General features: G+C 50.3%; 6 protein-coding genes across 6 annotated transcripts; 3 read left to right on the plus strand and 3 right to left on the minus strand.

The window, feature by feature from the left end:
• Nucleotides 1-276: 276 nt before the first annotated feature.
• Nucleotides 277-1410, plus strand: FSUBG_1728 (ubiquitin conjugating enzyme; the record flags this gene model as incomplete). The annotated part of the gene is made up of 2 exons (XM_036679426.1): nucleotides 277-420; nucleotides 475-1410. The coding sequence occupies 2 exons, from the start codon at nucleotides 277-279 to the stop codon at nucleotides 1408-1410; spliced, it is 1080 nt and encodes a 359-aa protein (XP_036542645.1).
• Nucleotides 1411-2128: 718 nt separating this feature from the next.
• FSUBG_1729 (kinesin heavy chain) lies at nucleotides 2129-5084 on the minus strand (the record flags this gene model as incomplete). The annotated part of the gene is made up of 3 exons (XM_036679427.1): nucleotides 2129-2384; nucleotides 2441-4863; nucleotides 4965-5084. 3 exons carry the CDS (start codon nucleotides 5082-5084, stop codon nucleotides 2129-2131), a joined length of 2799 nt encoding a protein of 932 aa, XP_036542646.1.
• Nucleotides 5085-6683: 1599 nt separating this feature from the next.
• FSUBG_1730 (ubiquitin-conjugating enzyme E2) lies at nucleotides 6684-7312 on the minus strand (the record flags this gene model as incomplete). The annotated part of the gene is made up of 4 exons (XM_036679429.1): nucleotides 6684-6807; nucleotides 6860-7084; nucleotides 7147-7211; nucleotides 7271-7312. 4 exons carry the CDS (start codon nucleotides 7310-7312, stop codon nucleotides 6684-6686), a joined length of 456 nt encoding a protein of 151 aa, XP_036542647.1.
• Nucleotides 7313-8318: 1006 nt separating this feature from the next.
• On the plus strand, nucleotides 8319-9667 carry FSUBG_1731 (acetoacetyl thiolase; the record flags this gene model as incomplete). Its single annotated transcript, XM_036679430.1, has 2 exons — nucleotides 8319-8468; nucleotides 8525-9667. The coding sequence occupies 2 exons, from the start codon at nucleotides 8319-8321 to the stop codon at nucleotides 9665-9667; spliced, it is 1293 nt and encodes a 430-aa protein (XP_036542648.1).
• Nucleotides 9668-10183: 516 nt separating this feature from the next.
• Nucleotides 10184-11881, plus strand: FSUBG_1732 (CSN12-signalosome component; the record flags this gene model as incomplete). The annotated part of the gene is made up of 3 exons (XM_036679431.1): nucleotides 10184-10509; nucleotides 10568-10865; nucleotides 10916-11881. 3 exons carry the CDS (start codon nucleotides 10184-10186, stop codon nucleotides 11879-11881), a joined length of 1590 nt encoding a protein of 529 aa, XP_036542649.1.
• Nucleotides 11882-12642: 761 nt separating this feature from the next.
• Nucleotides 12643-14252, minus strand: FSUBG_1733 (murein transglycosylase; the record flags this gene model as incomplete). Its single annotated transcript, XM_036679432.1, has 3 exons — nucleotides 12643-13573; nucleotides 13625-13857; nucleotides 13914-14252. 3 exons carry the CDS (start codon nucleotides 14250-14252, stop codon nucleotides 12643-12645), a joined length of 1503 nt encoding a protein of 500 aa, XP_036542650.1.
• Nucleotides 14253-17018: the final 2766 nt, after the last annotated feature.

Raw genomic sequence — 17018 nt, forward strand, 5'->3', positions numbered from 1 at the left:
CCCCCCCCCCCCCCCCCCCCTGTAACCTAAACGCCCTGTCCCGTCATCGCCCACTAAATCGAGAGGGTCCTGGTGCCTAGTTCCACTGCGCGATCTGCCCGGACATAACTGATAAAGCCCCCGTCAGAGCCACTTTTCGACATTCCATTAAACCACCCTCCTCCATCCAACATCACATCTCACTCACCTCAAGAGGATATTCATCACCGTCTTCTTTTTTTTCTTCTTCCTTTTTATCAAAACAAACCTCTTTTCTTTATATCGTAAATCTTCAACATGTTGTCTTCCGCCGGATCGCTGCTTATGCGGCGCGATAACATGCCAAAGCCCGATCTTGGCTATGAGCTTCAGCAACTCCCCGACTGGTCGAGATTCGTATTCCTCGCCAACTTCATCCTCTTCCTCCCTGTTCTCGTACTCGTAAGCACTGCCTTGATCAATATTCGCATTTTCAGCCTACCTAACACATATTAGATCAACTACACCTTCGAAAAGGTCTTCCCCGTTCTCGCCATCGTCGAAGATGAGAAACCTCCCGCTTACGAACCTCTCCCCGTCGAGCCTCTCGCCAACGATGACATGCCCAAGCCCGCCTCTACTTCCTCTGTCCCCGTCGCTGGTCACGGCCGTCCCGTTACTTCGTCCTTCCGAGCCACCTGGCGCCTACTCCGATCTACTGGTGGTTTCCGCGCCATCTTCCGTGGTCTGCCATGCTTCATCGCCCAGGCTGTCGTCACGGCCCTCATCAACGGCATCACTTACACCGTCATTCCTTATTCCTTTGTTCTGTCCAACTTGATCGGTTCTCTCGTCTGCGTTCAGCTCAGCGCTGCCTGGGTTCACATCGTCATCACACCTCCTTCTCCTCTCAAGTTCTGGAGCCGTCTCCCTCCTTTCAAGACAACTTTCGCCGCCACCTGGAGACCTACTCTCATCTTCTGGGCTGCCTCTCAGATCGTCAACCTCGGCACCTTTGGTGTTCTCTACCTGTTTGGCGGCGACCAGACCACTGAGATTCCTCAGCTCCAGGGTCTCGGCAGCGTTTTCGGCATCCTGCTCGTCGCTGTTCTTCTCCAGGTCGCCATCCAGATTCCCGCCTACGTTGTCCTCGTTCGAGTCCAGGCCTCTCTTCTCCCCGCTGACGCCGACACCATCATTCCTTTTGACCGCTCTTTCAATGGCCGTATCGAGCCCGTCGTTGTCGGTGGCCTCGGCTATGCTACTGTTCGCGACGCCTGGTCCAGCTTCTCCAAGTCTGCTTGGCGCCGTATTGTCATGCTTAGCGTCAAGATCGTCGCCGTCACCTTCGCTGCCCTCTGTGTCATTTTCGCCGTTATCATCCCTCAGGTCATCCTCTTGGCTTCCATGGGAAGTGACAACGGTGATGGCAACCAGGACATCAAGATGTAAATGAATGATCCGCGCTTTCTACGTACGACTAGTCACTTGATGATATCCCTTTGGTTAACTGCCTGTTGTCCTTGTCTACAAAGGCATGTAAACGGTTTAGATTGTAAAGCTTTCCGTCAAGAATACCACTCTGTTATAGCTCTTTGATATAAGCAAGAAATAAAAATAAAATGTTTGTTTAGTTAGAAATTCAATCAATTCATTGACTCTCTTATACTTCGTGCCTTAAGCTGTGTGGTCGTGACAAGACTCATGCAAGCTTCCTCCACTGCTGCTGCTGCTGCTGCTGATATTTGTCTCATCTCCTATCCTCTCACTCTCTCTCCTTCGACTCATCTCACCTCATCTCTCGCGCCCAGAGCGCCAGCCATATAACAATTCCATCCGTCCTACCATGGTCCCATCGCGATGCCTGTCATAAATCCAAATCATCGTAGCCGCCCCATCCTCTATCGCCTTCTTATAGTAGAAGCAGAAAAAAAAAGAGACAAAAACAGAAATCGGGGGGCAACAAAGTAGAAAGCAGCAGAAGAGAAGAAGAGAAACCTTTTCAGAAAGCTTTGTCGAACGGGGGCATCGTTGAATGGAAAAAGGGGGGGTATGAAAAGGAGGAATGTTTGTGTCTAACAGATCTTGCTCGCAACGCCGTGCCCATAAGCAAAAAAAGCAGCGAGCTCTTTTTCTTCTTTTATTTATCTTTATTCCCTCATTATGTTGTCTATGACTTTGTGAAGAACCAACTGGCACGCTTGCTGCTGCTACCGCTGCTGGTGTTGCCTTCGTTCTGGCCCTGAAGGTTCTGGATCGTGGGAATGCTGGGGGCGTCGCTGCCGCCGCCGCCTCCTCGAAGAGGCTTGGCGATCCTGCTGCCGGCGTTGGCAAAGCTAAAGCCACCGGGCGAGTTAAGACCGCGAGTGCTGCCGGCCTTGGCCAGCTCGAGTCGCTCCTTGACAGCGGCGAGCTGAACCTCGAACCTAGATGATCGTTAGTCAAGTTCATGAGATAAGGAGTGTCGTTCAGGGGTACATACTTGTGGTTCGCAGCGGCCATCTTCTCCTGACTATCCTGTAGCAGGCTCTCCAGGCTCTGGATACGCTCGTTTCGTGCGATCAGCTTGCGCTCAGCGATGGCAACCTCCTTCTTGAGAGCAGAGTTCTGCTCGACCAGTTGGCGCTGGACTTGGGTGAGTTGCTCCAGGTTCCTCTCGAGGAACGCCATCTTCTTCTGTTGCGCCCTGTTGTTGGACGATCGGAGAACGTTGTTATATTGCTCTCGGGTCTCGTCAAGGGAAATCTCGAGCTCAACAACACGCTCGCATCGGTTTTGAAGGTCACGCATGAGACTCTTCTTCATCACGTCAAACTCGGCGATCTGTTGCTGGATCGTCTTGCCGTTAGCCATTGGCGCAGTGGCGCCCGCCTTGACACGCTGTTGAAGATCCTCGATAAGGGTCTTCATTCTTGTGTTCTCGGCAGCCTTCTGGGCAATATCCTCCTTCAGCTCTTCGACAAACTGCGACTGAGCAGTCTGGCGGTTCGCAAAAGCGTTCTCGAGTCGGGCCTTGACCTCCTCGATATCTTCAGGGCCCAAGTTACGGGTAAGAATCTCCTCGTACTCGGCCTGGACAGCCTCAAGACGGGCTTCAAGTTCTTGCCTCCTCCTCGAGTCGGACTCGCTTGAAGAAGTGCTATACATGGAAAGCTCTGCTTGTCGAACGATGCCCTGGGTCTCCACCAATCGAGCCTTGAGTGCCTTAAACTCATCCGGTGCGATGTTGTCGCCAGTTGCACTGAGCTCATGAAGCGAGTCGACCTTCTCGATCGTCTCGGCGATATGGCGCTCGTTCTCGCTAAACACCTCGCCACCCAAATCGAAGCCAGCCATCATCTTGGCCATCTTCTCGGCCTTCCTCTTCTCCTTCTCGTCGAGAGCGGCACCACTTTCCTTTGCGCTCATCTTGACATCGAGGAGCTGCTGCTTCACCTCGTCGAGTTCGGTAGTGAGCTCCGAGTTAGCCTCCTTCAAGGCGTCCATTGTGATCTGAGCTTCCTTGCTCTCGAATGTGAGCCTCTCCAGTTGCATCTTGAATTCGTTAACCTCGGTTGTGAGCTTCTCGTTCTCCTTGCCGACTTTGCTATCATGATCCTTGAGGTAGGCCAGCTCCTCCTTGGTCTCTCGCAGCTGCTTCTCAGCCGACGCAGCTTGAGACTCCTTCTCCGAGATCTGGTCCTGCAGTTCGTTCTCTCGTCGTAGGAACTCCTCCCTCTCGTCCTTGTCAAGCGGTAAGCTGGGAGTGCCAGCTCGTTCGGATATCGCAGGTGTTTCTGATCGGCTGTCTGATATTAATGAGGGAGTGGATGGCCGTGTCGATGTCCTGGCATCAGCCTTGGTTCTAGCAACAGCATCGGTAGTCAAAGGTGTGGCCCATCTTTCCTTGGGGACAGCTTCACCAGCTCGCCACATCTGAATTTCGCCTTCAAGTGAGGAGATATAGCTCTCGAAGTTCGTGACTTGTCCTTGTGCTTTCTTGAGAAGGGACTTGAGCTCGGCAGGGCTCAGCTCGGCGTTGACCTTGGCCTTGTTCTTGATCGACTTGGCTCGCATACCGAATCTTAGTGTACCCAAGGTTTCGGCATCGTTGTAACTACTGGGCGAACAGTTGATGATAAGGGTCGTCCGACTGTTACCACCGAGAGATTCTTGCAGGATACGGGTCAACTTGGAGTCTCGGTAAGGAATATGTGAGGATTTGCCATCAGTCAAGGCGTTGATGACCATTCCCAGGGCACTCAAACTCTTGTTGATCTTTTTGGCTTCCTCCAGAGTCTGTCCACTGGCACCGGTCTTGCCAACCTTTTCACTACCAGCCAAATCGACAAGGAACAGCTGTCCGCTTTTTGCTGAGCCGGTTTCGACATTCTTCTGTGTGATGGTGATGACAAAGATGGAGTGGGATCGTGAGGACTCCTGGTTCATGTTCGTGGCGGCGACAGCTCGTGCATTTCCACCTCTCCTCATGACCTCGTACACTTCTTGGACACTTGAGACGTAGATTTCCAAAAGACCCTTGACATAGACACCTCGGTTCTTCTCTTCGTGGACGGGCAGGTTGTCGTTCTGTGGCGCAAGCAGATCTCGAATCCTCTCCATGTAGATTTCCATATAACTGACGCGGACCGTGTACTCGATGGTGCCGGGACTGGACATGATGCTGGCAAAGATCTGCTCGACGATACGGGGAATAATACCTCGACCCTCATCATCGTCGATGTTGGTGCCCATCATGGTATAAGACTTACCGGCACCGGTCTGGCCGTAGGCGAAGACGGTTCCGTTGTATCCATTGAGAATATCGTCGACGGTAGATCGGATCGAGAAGTCGAAAATGTCTTGTTGTTTACATCCCATATCGAAGACTCGGTCAAAGGTGAAGCTACCCTGCGCCTCCTTGGACTGCCGAACATGTTAGCTATGAGGTCTCACCGTATGTTTACGTTGCCGTGAACAGTAACGCAACGCAACGCAAAGCAAAGCAACGGGAATGACAAACATACGGCGACGGTACAGGTATCCTCGCCATCGAAAGATACGATGGGCTTTCCACCCGACTCAAGCTCGACCTTGTTCTGAGGTCGAAACCTGGCCACGACCTTGATACTATTTGCGGACGACATATTGAACGCAGGCTGTGTGTCACGCAACAAACGTTATCATCGGCCGCGGTGCTGTCGTCCCGAGAGAAAGGGAAAAAAAAGTCGGGCTCGATCGTTGGTTGCTCTGAAGCGAACCTTCAGGGGGGTGAGGGGGGTCGCAGAAGATGCGGGCCGCAAGTTTGTTGCAATGAGCCACAAAATGGCGGCGAGAGGGGGGCCTTAAACAAAGAGAGAGGATAATAGAGGGATGTTTAGACTTGGATAAAGCGAGATGGGCTCTGAACAAAGGCCGAGTCGTAGATGCAGATCAAGGCAGAGCCAAGATGCAAGCAGGGTTTCGTGATTCGCTGGCAGGGCGTACGGTTGTATATAGAGATAATATGCACGATAATGTTGTTTAGGTGTGGTTTGACGTGCGATCAGCAATAAAAAGTATCGACGACTGTCAACAACAAATGAATGCCAACCTAACGTCCCAGGTGTGTGTTGTTGGCAACCAGAGGCGGTGGGCATTTGTTGGAGAACGGGCTTTGAAAGGTGATAGGTCAGACACAGAGAGACGCGCGCCAGGAGGGGCCGAAACGGGGACTCACCTCAAGTGTGAGGGCTGCTCCGGGGGGGTAGGTGTCCTATAATTTAGGGGACTCTTTAGAGGTTTTGGGTTTTTTAACCCCTTGGAGATTAGGCCTCCCGGAGGGATGTGCCCAGAAAGAACGTTGAACTTTGAAGCTAAGTTATGGCCCAGATTGTTGGCCTTGTTTCACTTGACCAATGCAATTTGGAGACTTGCCGGGGTCTTTCTTTGGCTCACTGTCATCAGGTATCGGGTTGTTGCGTCGAGGGGTTCATCATGGTGCCGTCAGTCTAGTAGTCAACACACTACCTATTTTGGCAAATGGCCAATCATCAGCCTCAAGCATTCAATATTAAGTGCATTAAATTGTCCGCCCAAGCAATAAGCGCTTGGCAAAGGGAGGATATTAAGTTCATGCAACGATCGTTTAGGCGTTCTTTGGCAAAGTGTCACATGAAACCAAACTATAAGAGTCATTAAACATTCCTCGAGGAGCAGGAAAACACGGGACCTTAATATAGGGTGTCAAAATAAACTCAGCATAAGATATCTTTAACTCAGTAAAGATCTCCTAGATTTGTGCTCAGTTACCTAAGTCTTTTTATCACTTAAGATCGAGGTCCTAAGTTTTCTTTCGACATGTCACCATTCCTGACAAGCAAGGATACACAATGCCCCCCCCCCCACTATTTGACACATTCCGCTTCATTAGCGAGCATAACGTAGGCAGATCACTTCGCTGAGAGTCATTCTCGGGCAATAAACAAAGGTGCTATCCGTACAAGAAACATCAAACTCCTTTCTTCATGATGAACCCTCGTGATATCATAAGCTAACGTTCCCGGGGCTTCCTCCTGGACGCTTGCAACGCCTCGAATGCAGTTTAGTCAATTTAAAACTCCTCGTGCCCCAAAACGCCATGTACATAAAATGCGCTGCAGCTTTAGGCTGCAGAGCACTTCCATTGTTTGAGCAACCTGATCTGTCACCTTGCTGGACAGGTCGACGTTGGTATTCCGTTGTCTGTCCTTTTGGAATTCGGCCGTTCAATCTTCCCAGCTCTTCTCCACCGTCTCTCTGACACGCTTGGTGTATTCCTTTCGATTGTCCTTGTAGAGGTTGGAAGCTTCGACGTTTGCGGGCGAACCAGTGTTTGGGTCATTAAGTAAACTGTTGAAAGATCAGCGAACGCCTTTAATCGGCGACGATTTATACTGCCCACCTTTGAATACTGGTCAAGACAGCAGCGACATCGTACGTAGGGCTCCATCGGTTTTGCAGAATGTCGAGACAAAGCTCTCCGGTGGCGTAGACGTTGGGGTGGAACATCTGGCTGATGAACTTGACTTGAGGAGGCTTGTTGGGGTATTGCTCTTCGAACTGCATCACAAGTCGAAAGGTGCCATCTTCAAAGGGAGTGTCTGCGGGGCCGATGATGACGGCGTTCCTACAAGACGTATGATGAGTATTTGTGTTCAGGGTCGGCGATGTCGACGAGGGCGTACGAACCAGGTCATGACATTGTCTGGTACAGGTGAAGCAGAGACGCCGGCGGGAGGATCGGTCTGCATGCGCTATCGCGGGAGTCAGCGAGGTTTGATCTGGTGGTAGGTGATCGTCAAAAATTGCGAACCTTGAAGTCTCGCATGAGACGGCGACGAGCAGCGGTAGACATGATAGCGACTAGGTCGAAAGGCGAGAACGGATGTAAGGATAGAAGCTGAATGCCGTTGAACGAGAGAAATCGTTACGTGGATGCTGTGCTTGACGAATATTTCTACCGAGCGAAATGATTTGCATGCACGATTCACTATCTCAAGATTTGGCGGTGCAAGATGATGAGCGGAGATGGAGATTGGTCATGGACAGGCTGGTCGATGATTCGGATTCCACAGCGGAGGAGTTGGGTGATGCAATCTACCAATCAAGCATGCTTATCGGCCTGGCCTATCAATGCACGGCGAGAGAGGTCCGCCTAACATTTGCCTCACCTGCTCACCTGTTCACCGAGAACGCCGCACGTGACCCGGCCGAGCCGCAACAACTTCGAGGCATCCTCGGAGCCTACAAAGATTTGAGAGGTATTTCATTTGCTTTATAAGCATCATATCCTCTTTCTAGTCCTAATTAGGAACTTTTCTTGGGCAAAAATGATTGTATAATTATACGCTGACTGTCAAGATGCCTATTTTATATCCCCCACTACCCGGAGCTTTCACATGGCCGCGGGGGACGAAGGCCGCTCTGGGAACTAAACTATGGCATTTCGGAACCGACAACCAATTCCGATGAAGGAAAAGCAAGTAAATCGAAACAAACTACAGTATGATCATGTAGGCAGCGGTGGAAAGAGTCCGTCCCCAGATCTGACAAAAAGGTACTTCGGACTATAAGCCAATGTCGCCGCTTAGCTTGTACCCCAGGCTCGACGTCACCTGTAAAACTCCCCCGGATTTGTAGTTCTCGGCACGGGAGAGCTTGTGGCCGCCACCTCGGGCCCTCCCCCGCTGAAAGCCGAAGAGGACCGAAGCGGATGTATATTGCCATATTACTACGATACCCGAGGTCGTCTTCTTCTTACTTACTTATTCCTTCAGTCCATTCCCATCCTCTTCTTTCTCTCTCTTCTGTTCTGTTCTGCCTGTCCTGTTACGTCTTGATACCCCCTCATAAACACCAAAATGTCTCCTGCTCAACTACGATCCGCTGGCCGGCTGGCCCAGCTTGCTGGACATGTGAATGGCGCGCGACAGTTCTCTACACGGCCTGCTCTGCGCAAGGAGATCCAGGACGCTTATATCCTGAGCGCCTCTCGAACGCCTACAGCAAAGGTACAGTATCCTATAATTCGACTAATGCTTGTACCGATTTATTAACGTATTCCAAGTTCAATGGCTCGTTCCTGTCAGTATCGGCTCCTAAGCTCGGCGCTGTCGCTATCAAGTCGGCCCTGGAAAAGTCAAAGGTCCCCGTCGAGAAGATCACCGATGTATACATGGGCAATGTGCTTCAGGGCTCCGTTGGTCAAGCGCCTGCTCGACAGGCCGCTATCTTCGCTGGTCTGCCCAAGGAGATCGAGGCTACCACTATTAACAAGGTCTGCGCTTCTGGACTAAAGGCCGTGGCTCTGGCTGCTCAGAACATTCAGCTGGGTCTCTCCGAGGCTCAGATCGCCGGTGGAATGGAGAACATGTCACAGGTCCCATACTACGTGCCCCGCGCCAGTGGTCTTCCTGCCTTTGGCCATGTCAAGATGGAGGATGGTCTTATTAAGGACGGTCTGACTGATGTTTACGACCAATTCCACATGGGCAACTGCGCCGAGAACACTGTCAAGACCTACAAGATTACCCGAGAGCAGCAGGACGAGTACGCTATTCAGTCATACCGCAATGCGCAAAAGGCTTGGGCCGACAAGGCCTTTGCGGACGAGATCGCCCCCGTTACCGTCAAGTCGCGAAAGGGCGAGACTGTTATCGACACTGACGAGGGATTCAACGATGTCAAATTCGACAAGATCCCCACACTGAAGCCCGCTTTCGTTCGTGACGGAAGTGGCACTGTTACCGCTGCCAACTCGTCGACTCTTAATGATGGTGCCAGTGCTCTTGTTCTCGGAAGCAAGGCTATTGCCCAACAGTACGGCTCTGGCTCCCGTGTCTTGGCCAAGATCTGCGGTTATGCTGATGCTGCCACTTCTCCCATTGACTTCCCTATTGCTCCCTCCAAGGCTGTCCCCATTGCTCTCGAGCGCGCCGGTATCACCAAGGATCAGGTTGCCATCTGGGAGTTCAACGAGGCTTTCGCCAGTGTGATCCTGGCCAACTCTAAGATTCTGGGTCTTGAGGGCGCCAAGGTAAACCCTCTGGGTGGTGCTATCTCACTGGGCCACGCTCTTGGCAGCTCTGGTTCACGAATCTTGACAACCCTGTTACATCAGCTTAAGCCTGGTGAGTATGGTGTTGCTGCTATTTGCAACGGCGGTGGTGCTGCGACTGCATTGGTTGTCCAGCGTGTTGAGTCTGTATAAAAAGGATTATGAGCCATAACGATAGGGTATTTATGATTGACAGTAGAGGAACAAATCAAAATAAAATAAAAATTGAATAATAGCAAGAATGGTTGTTTCAATGCAGCTCGTATTTGTACCTACCATGTTTATACCATTATTCCAAGAATCAAGCCGAGCAGTTGTCATGATCTCTCGGTACAGGGTAACATGATGAGCACTGGCGATCCCTGCTATTGATAAGCTGTCATGATGAGCCATTCTCTCACATAAAATAGCACTTTATTCCACTGGCAAAGTAGAATCATACATAAGTACTAGGATTAGTTTCATTGGCTGATAATAAGACTGGTCTACCAGTTAGGGAGTGTTTAGGGAGAACAATGGGAGATGTTCTTACTGTTCCTTTCACAAAGACTGAGACAGTGGAGCCATACTATTTTCCACTCACACACTCACTGACCTTACTCACCTGGAACCCCAGCTCAACCTCACCATTCAACTCTTCTCTCCCCTCAATCACCACCATCATTCGCGATGCCTCTAGTCCTCGACTTTCTCACCCAGATCCGCAATTTTATCCGCACTCAAAATGGCGACGAGCTTCGCGCCTGGCTCCAGGTAGAGCCTAATTCTCCTCAGCAATATCACAACCTCGCATCTGAGCTTCGCTCTCAATTCCGCCAACAAGGCCTCGACAACATCGTTGAAAGGACATTACCTCAGGAAGATGATGTACCAGAAGGTCAGGCTACCGTGTGGCCAGGCTTTGTGGCCTTTATGAAGGACTATATGGCGTTCTGGCGCGACGTCAATTATGATGATTTGCTGGGCGCGCATCAATTGCTTAGTGGGCTTGTCAAGTATGATATCAAACATTGGATGACTTACGGCTATGAGAACTAATCTTTGATATTATAGCTCTTGCGCAACTGCTTTTGCTCACCCAACCTACGGCGCAATGCTACTCAAGACGAGCATGTCCCTCTCAGAGACGCTGGCTCGTCTCACAATGTCTCTGAACAAACGCCCTGACCTGGCGCGTCGTCTACGTGCTGTAGATGAGGACAAGAGCATCGCAGAATCTTCAGCAGAAATCATCCAAAAGATCTTCACCACATGCCTCACAGATCGATCCAGTGGTCGTTATGCGAAACCAGAGGGCAAAAAGATTGGCGTTTACATGTTTGCCAACCTCGTTCTCAAGCTTCTATTTGCAGTATGTAACAACTCAATATGTTACAAGATATATCGCTGATCATATCAAAGTGCCGAAGAACACATCTCGCCAAAATGATCTTTGTCAACATTTCCACCATCTCTCCGCCACTATCGCTCTACCCAGCTGCTCAGCGCGTCACATTCCTCTACTACCTAGGCCGCTTCAACTTCTCAAACAACCATTACCTCCGGGCTGCGCTGTGCCTTGAGGGAGCATACCTTCAGACCCCTTCGCAGCTGGTCTCTCACCGGACTAACATTCTCACCTATCTTATCCCTTGCAATATCCTTCTTGGACGCTTTCCATCACAATTATTGCTTCAGCGCCCAGAGTGTCAGACCCTGGCGCCTGTTTTCTTCCCCATTTGCCAGGCTATCAGATCTGGCAACTTCATCCAATTTCAGCACCATCTTGCACAACACGAGACATGGCTCTTTGATAAGGGCTTGCTTTTGACCCTCGGTAACCGACTACGACCTCTGCTCTGGCGCTCACTAAGCAGAAAGACTTTCCTCCTCACATATGTCCCACCAACTGATGCATTATCCCGAAAAGCCGCGACACTCGACCTTGCAGACCTTCATACACTCGCGGTATACCTTCAACACCGCCTGGAAGGCTGGCTCCCAGCAGGGCCAAGCTCACTTGGTCGTTCCCATACCGTCAACCCTCTCCTTATGAAAGCCCTCGAGAACAATGCTCAAAATCCCGAAGCCACATCTACGCTAGCTCCGCCACCCGGAGGGGCCAAATCTCTCCGGCCTAATGAGGGTATGATCTGGGGTAACGCAGAGGTCACATTCGAGGACGTGGAGATGACTGTCGCAACACTTGTTCAGCAGGGTTTGATGCATGGGTTTATCGCTCATGGGCAAGGACGATTCGCTATTATCGGTGCCAAAGCCAAGGGCAGCCCTGTGCTTGCTGGCTGGCCCAATGTCTGGCAAATAAACCGAGAAAGGAGATATGAAGACTACGATCCTGATGAGGTACCCGGTTGGGTCAAGGAGTAAAAAGCAAGGGGAGATGGGTGGTCGAGCTAGATCACCTAGCTTGGATACTTAGATCACAACTCATCTTGATGGCGTTTGTATAATATCATTGCCTGTATGATACCCAGGGGATAGTAAGATTAGAGTATGGCTATAATATGAGGATGTACTTGTGGCAATCAAAACGACCAGACACATATTTCTTTTCCAATAGCTGCGTGCGACAACGTTCATCACACCCATTAAATATGTCTAGTCAAAAAAGTGTTTTTATATAATAATAAGCCGAGATGGCCGAGCATCATCCCATCGACTGAACCACACCATCTCCTGCTTTTTTCAACAACCATACAAGAAGTTTTCCCCTCCTAAACTCTCTGATTCATGTGTGCATACGTCGTTAATCGCGAGAATAAACTTAAAACCATCGCTTGTGTTCTTCAAACATCCAAAAAGTCTCAAATGTGTGCAAAAAAGGGTATATCGACCGTGAAATGAAGCGTTGAAACTTGTATATAATGCCCACGGGCCCACAGGAGAACCCAGACAAGGGACTCTTGAAGAATATTATACCCGGGGCGGGTATTAGCAACCAGACCCCAACAGTCAGAAGACTACTGGGGAGTCTAGTAATAAGACAATAGACACTATCGCCGATAGGTAGTTGGCTTGATAATATATGTAAAGTACCAGTAATAAGGAATGTCGTAGAAAATAGTTTCTGTGAATAGAATGCCAGCTGCGTCACGACAGTGGTAAGTGGTCGTCAAAGGATATAGAAATTAGAAGAAACAAGCGGCGGCGATGAATGCGACGACAAGGCCAGCGACAGCAGTGTTGCCTTGGTGGCGACCTGCCTCGCTTTCCTTGGACTGAGTGGGAGCCGCTCCGGAGTCGGCCTCAGTGGCGGCAGCGGTCTCCTCGGACTCGGACTCGGAGGTGTAGGTAGAGGTTCCGTTCTCACGGAAGATACCAGGCTTGACAGTAGGGTAGACCTTCTTGGTGGTCTTGTGCTTGGTGGTCTTGGACGTAGCAGTGGTGAAGATGGTTGAGGTAGGCTCCTCGGTGGTGGTCTTGGAGGAAGTCTCTTGCTTGGTGGTGCTGCTAGACTCAGCAGAAGAGGTAGTCTCAACACTAGTGGTGGAGGTGGAGGTTGAGGTTGAGGAAGTGGTGGTAGGGAGTGCCGAGGTGGTGGGCTCAGCGGTAGTCGAAGGCTCTTCAGTGGTAGAGACAGCGGGTGCCTTTGAAGTGGTGACCTTGGCCTCGGCTGTGGTAGAGGACTTAGCCTCAGCGGTAGAGGACTCGGTGTCTTCATCGTCATCGTCACCACCGCCGGAAGAACCTTTGCCAGAAGCGAAGGCAACGATCTGAGCAGTGCTGCCCTTCTGCACGGTAACTACACAGAAGGCAGCGCCACCAGCACCCTTAGCGGACAGGCTGCTGCCAACGTTGCCCTCGCCGTTGGCAGGGTCGATCTTGCAAGGAAGGCCATTGCAGCCGCCGTCGGGGCACAGAATTTCAACACCGAAGTCGGGCAGCTTGCTCTTCAGAGCTGAGTCCTCCCAGATAGGGTTCCAACCAATCTTGACAAAGGTCTGGCCGTTGGCCTCAGTGTTAGCACCGGCAACATAGGGACTCCAGTTACCAATGGGCTCAGACTCGGTACCCCAGATGCAGCCCTCCTCACCAGTGCCAGGGGGGTTGATGTAGAAGCTGTATGATCGTTAGAGATCTTCCATGATCAACAAGACATGAGTGACTTACTGAGCAGCGGTGGAGCACCAGTACGAAGATCCGGGAACAGCCAGAGTTGCACTAGATGTGACAAGAGTAGGGATAAGCATAGCCTCATTACCAGGCAGGACAGTCTGGCACCAAGACATCTTGGAACCACACTTGTTAACGGCCTCAATGGAACCAGTGCCAGAAACACAGTTGGGCTTGCCCTCGAAAGGCTTCTCAATTTCACCATTCTTGTTACAGAAAAGACCTCCGTTCTGAGAATTGTTAGTTGCGTGCATCGAAGTTACTAGATGATACAGGTCGGGCGTACCATTGAAGCGGGATACTCATATGTGGAATCCGGATCCCATTGGTTCATAACCATACCGGGCTTGCAGGCAAAAGGGCAGTAAGATCCAGGTTTGCACTCCTGATCGGGGCTCATAGCCCAGCCGGCGTTTTTCTCATCGGGAGTGACGGCGACCATGTTGGGGTCATCGGTAGGGAACTGGCATTGTCCACCACGCTTCTCAAGAGTCGAAGACTGAACGGGGAGATGTTGTCGCAATTGCTCAAAGCCATTGTGACGGTGACCGTGTTGCTTGCCAGCGACCATTGATGGCGCAGACAAGGCGCCCAGAAGGGCAGCCGAGAGGTTGATGAGTCTCATTGAGATTGTCGTCGATGAATACGAGTCGATTTCGTTTCGGTAAATTCCAGAACGGTTGTTCTTATTTTATATGCGCGAATACCTCCAGTCCTTCAACTATTGTCACGAACGAGGCATATATCCTGACGGGCGTTTGGTAAAAAAGAGTGTAATTGTCGTCGAGCAACAGAACGAGTGATGCAGCTGACGAGGAAAAGTCGATGAACTCGCGGACCAGCGACAGAAACGTTTTAACAAAGCAAGGAAACAAAAAAGAATGAGTGACAGGCAAGGAAGTAAGGACATGAATATTAAGAGATCGACAGGTCCACGAGATGGATATGGATCCCCAGGAAATGAGCCATGGGCAGAAGCGCGGACACCAGCGCAGTCACCCACAACAAGGAGATTGAGCCGTAGGCGAGGCCTCGTCTGAGTGGGCTCGTGGTCAGGCCCCATGCTGAGCCATGGCCTCACGGTACCTGCATGGAAGTGAGAGACCCTGTTCTTGTGTGGATGCCCTCCTGTGACGGGGGGTCGAGTAATGTAACCGTCTCCAATCAGACGTTGGCATGTCTGACCCCTGGCCTCGATCTAGCCAATCCTGTTGAGACGGTGCCTGGTTCGAGTTCTTGGCTCAGGGGATCACGCTCGGAGCAGATTAGAGTCAACCATATCATGTCAAGGTGATGCTTAATTGTGCAGTTGTCGATGCCAAAGAGGGACGACTCTGCGGCCCATGGTACCAGCATGTTCGGAACGAGGGCCGGATGGGGCAACGGCATCGTTTTCCACCAAGGCTTCATTGTAAGAGAGATCCTGGGGTTTATTCAGGTCATGTAACCGCTATTGTCTCGGTTCTGCTTCTCGTTCAGATTCAGATTTTGATTCTGGTTTGTCTTGTCCCTGATTTTAGGATCTGGACGTCCATGTGCCAGTGCGCCCTCGACACGCTACCCCTGGACGTTTTCCTGTGGCTTGCGACAGAGACTCACATTGGCCCATTGGCTCTTAAAGCCCAGCATGGTTCCTGGGCCAATGTGTCTTTGGTTAGCGTTCAAACAGTCCCCAGACGGCTCGGAGCCACAACTGACAGCCTACTCAACGCGTGCTGTGCCACTCGCAATTGGTCAGGGAGACGCGCTTGAGTGCTGAAATCTAGAGGGCGAGTCAGGTCTTCTCGTCAAGATAAGATTGATGGCAGCAGTCACCTTCCAAAGAGGGGTCAGTAATTTCACTGTTTTGTTAGTGTATTCGGCTGAGGATCGACGTCATGCTCCCTTGTTTAGTGCGAATTGGTCGGTGGAATAATAAAGCTGACAAAATCCGTACGAGAAACGACAAGTTTCGGGATAATATAAACACTTTTGGCCCCATCTCGATGTTTATGTACGAGCCGCTTATACGAGTATAATACAGTAAGGTAAGTAAGTTGAAGATATCAGGAAGCAGAATGACAGGACGAGATTGAGACAGTCACACTCACACGTGACTCAACAGCTTCCTTCCTTCGTCGTGGAGTTTGACTCTATAGGGAGGTACCTTAGTATCGTGCAAGACTCTCGCATGGAATCTATCACGTTTCGAATATCGGTGTGATTGAAACTGAAAAATGTCTCTGAAAGTCTCAATCCCTTTCCTTCAGCTGAACGATACATTGAAAGAGGGGGCATAGACTATACGATACGAGCTACCGATATCGCATCACTGAGGATCCGAATGTCGCTTAAAGTCGCTAAACATTCCTAGGATTTACAGCATCTGGGGACTGATCAATGCGATAAGGACAAGCAATTCTGTCCGTGGATTTAGAGGAGTCAGGAGATGGGTCAAGAGGAACGGTATGCCTATCCGCTCTGCCAACTTCTGACGAAGCTGAAATACTGAGATCTAACTATGACAATGGAATGTCTCGGTAGTTTAGTAGTATAAATCAAGCATAGTTTTCTTGTACTATGATTCATCTGGAATCTGTACCATACCAAGCTATTACCTGTGACAAGAGTCCATTGAAGGGAGGATTGAGATTGAAGCAAAGAGACACGATGCTCCAGGGTAAATCCAGGTTTTATGATCGAATCAATCAGATCGTGGTCGGTAGTTGACGGCTCCAGAACTGGGCGTATTTCTTAGTGGATAAAGTGTAATTCAAAGCATCGAGAGCCGTGTCTCGTTTCGGCTCAAAACAATAGACAATGAATATGACGAACTCCAGGCGGGAGTGGCGCACGGCACAGAAGAACAAAGTGGATGAATGACCTGCAGGGCGCTGAAGCCACGTTAATGAAAAGGGTTCAAGTTTCGACTATTGGGGTTTGTTTCTGACGTATTGATTACAGTGGCTGTATCAAAGATCTACAAAACATAGGGTAACTATAGCTGAAACATCTAATATAATTGACTTTGCGGAGTACACCAACGAAGCTCAAGTTGATAACTTGTTCCTGTTTCTCTGAACGATGCGCCAACAGTGCTTGAATGTTGTAAGAACTACAAATCAAAGATAAGCGAAATGTTTACAAACAGTGGAGATGTTTCCTCTCATTCTAGACAAGAAACAAAACATCTCTAAATACATCGGCTGTGCTTACACACGTAAGTAGCCCATAATAGAGGCCGATGATAATTATAACCAGAAACCCCCAGTTGATTCCTCACTCAACCTGGGGAAACCTGGCCAACAAACCCAACAAAACCATCTCATTCGACACTTTGACCGGATCATTCAGTCTCCGTGAGAATAAAATGCCGCCGTTGGTGCTGACAGGAATCGACATCGCAGAAGAG

Source organism: Fusarium subglutinans, assembly GCF_013396075.1.
Source record: "Fusarium subglutinans strain NRRL 66333 chromosome Unknown NRRL66333_c0000014, whole genome shotgun sequence".
Taxonomy (NCBI): domain Eukaryota; kingdom Fungi; phylum Ascomycota; class Sordariomycetes; order Hypocreales; family Nectriaceae; genus Fusarium; species Fusarium subglutinans.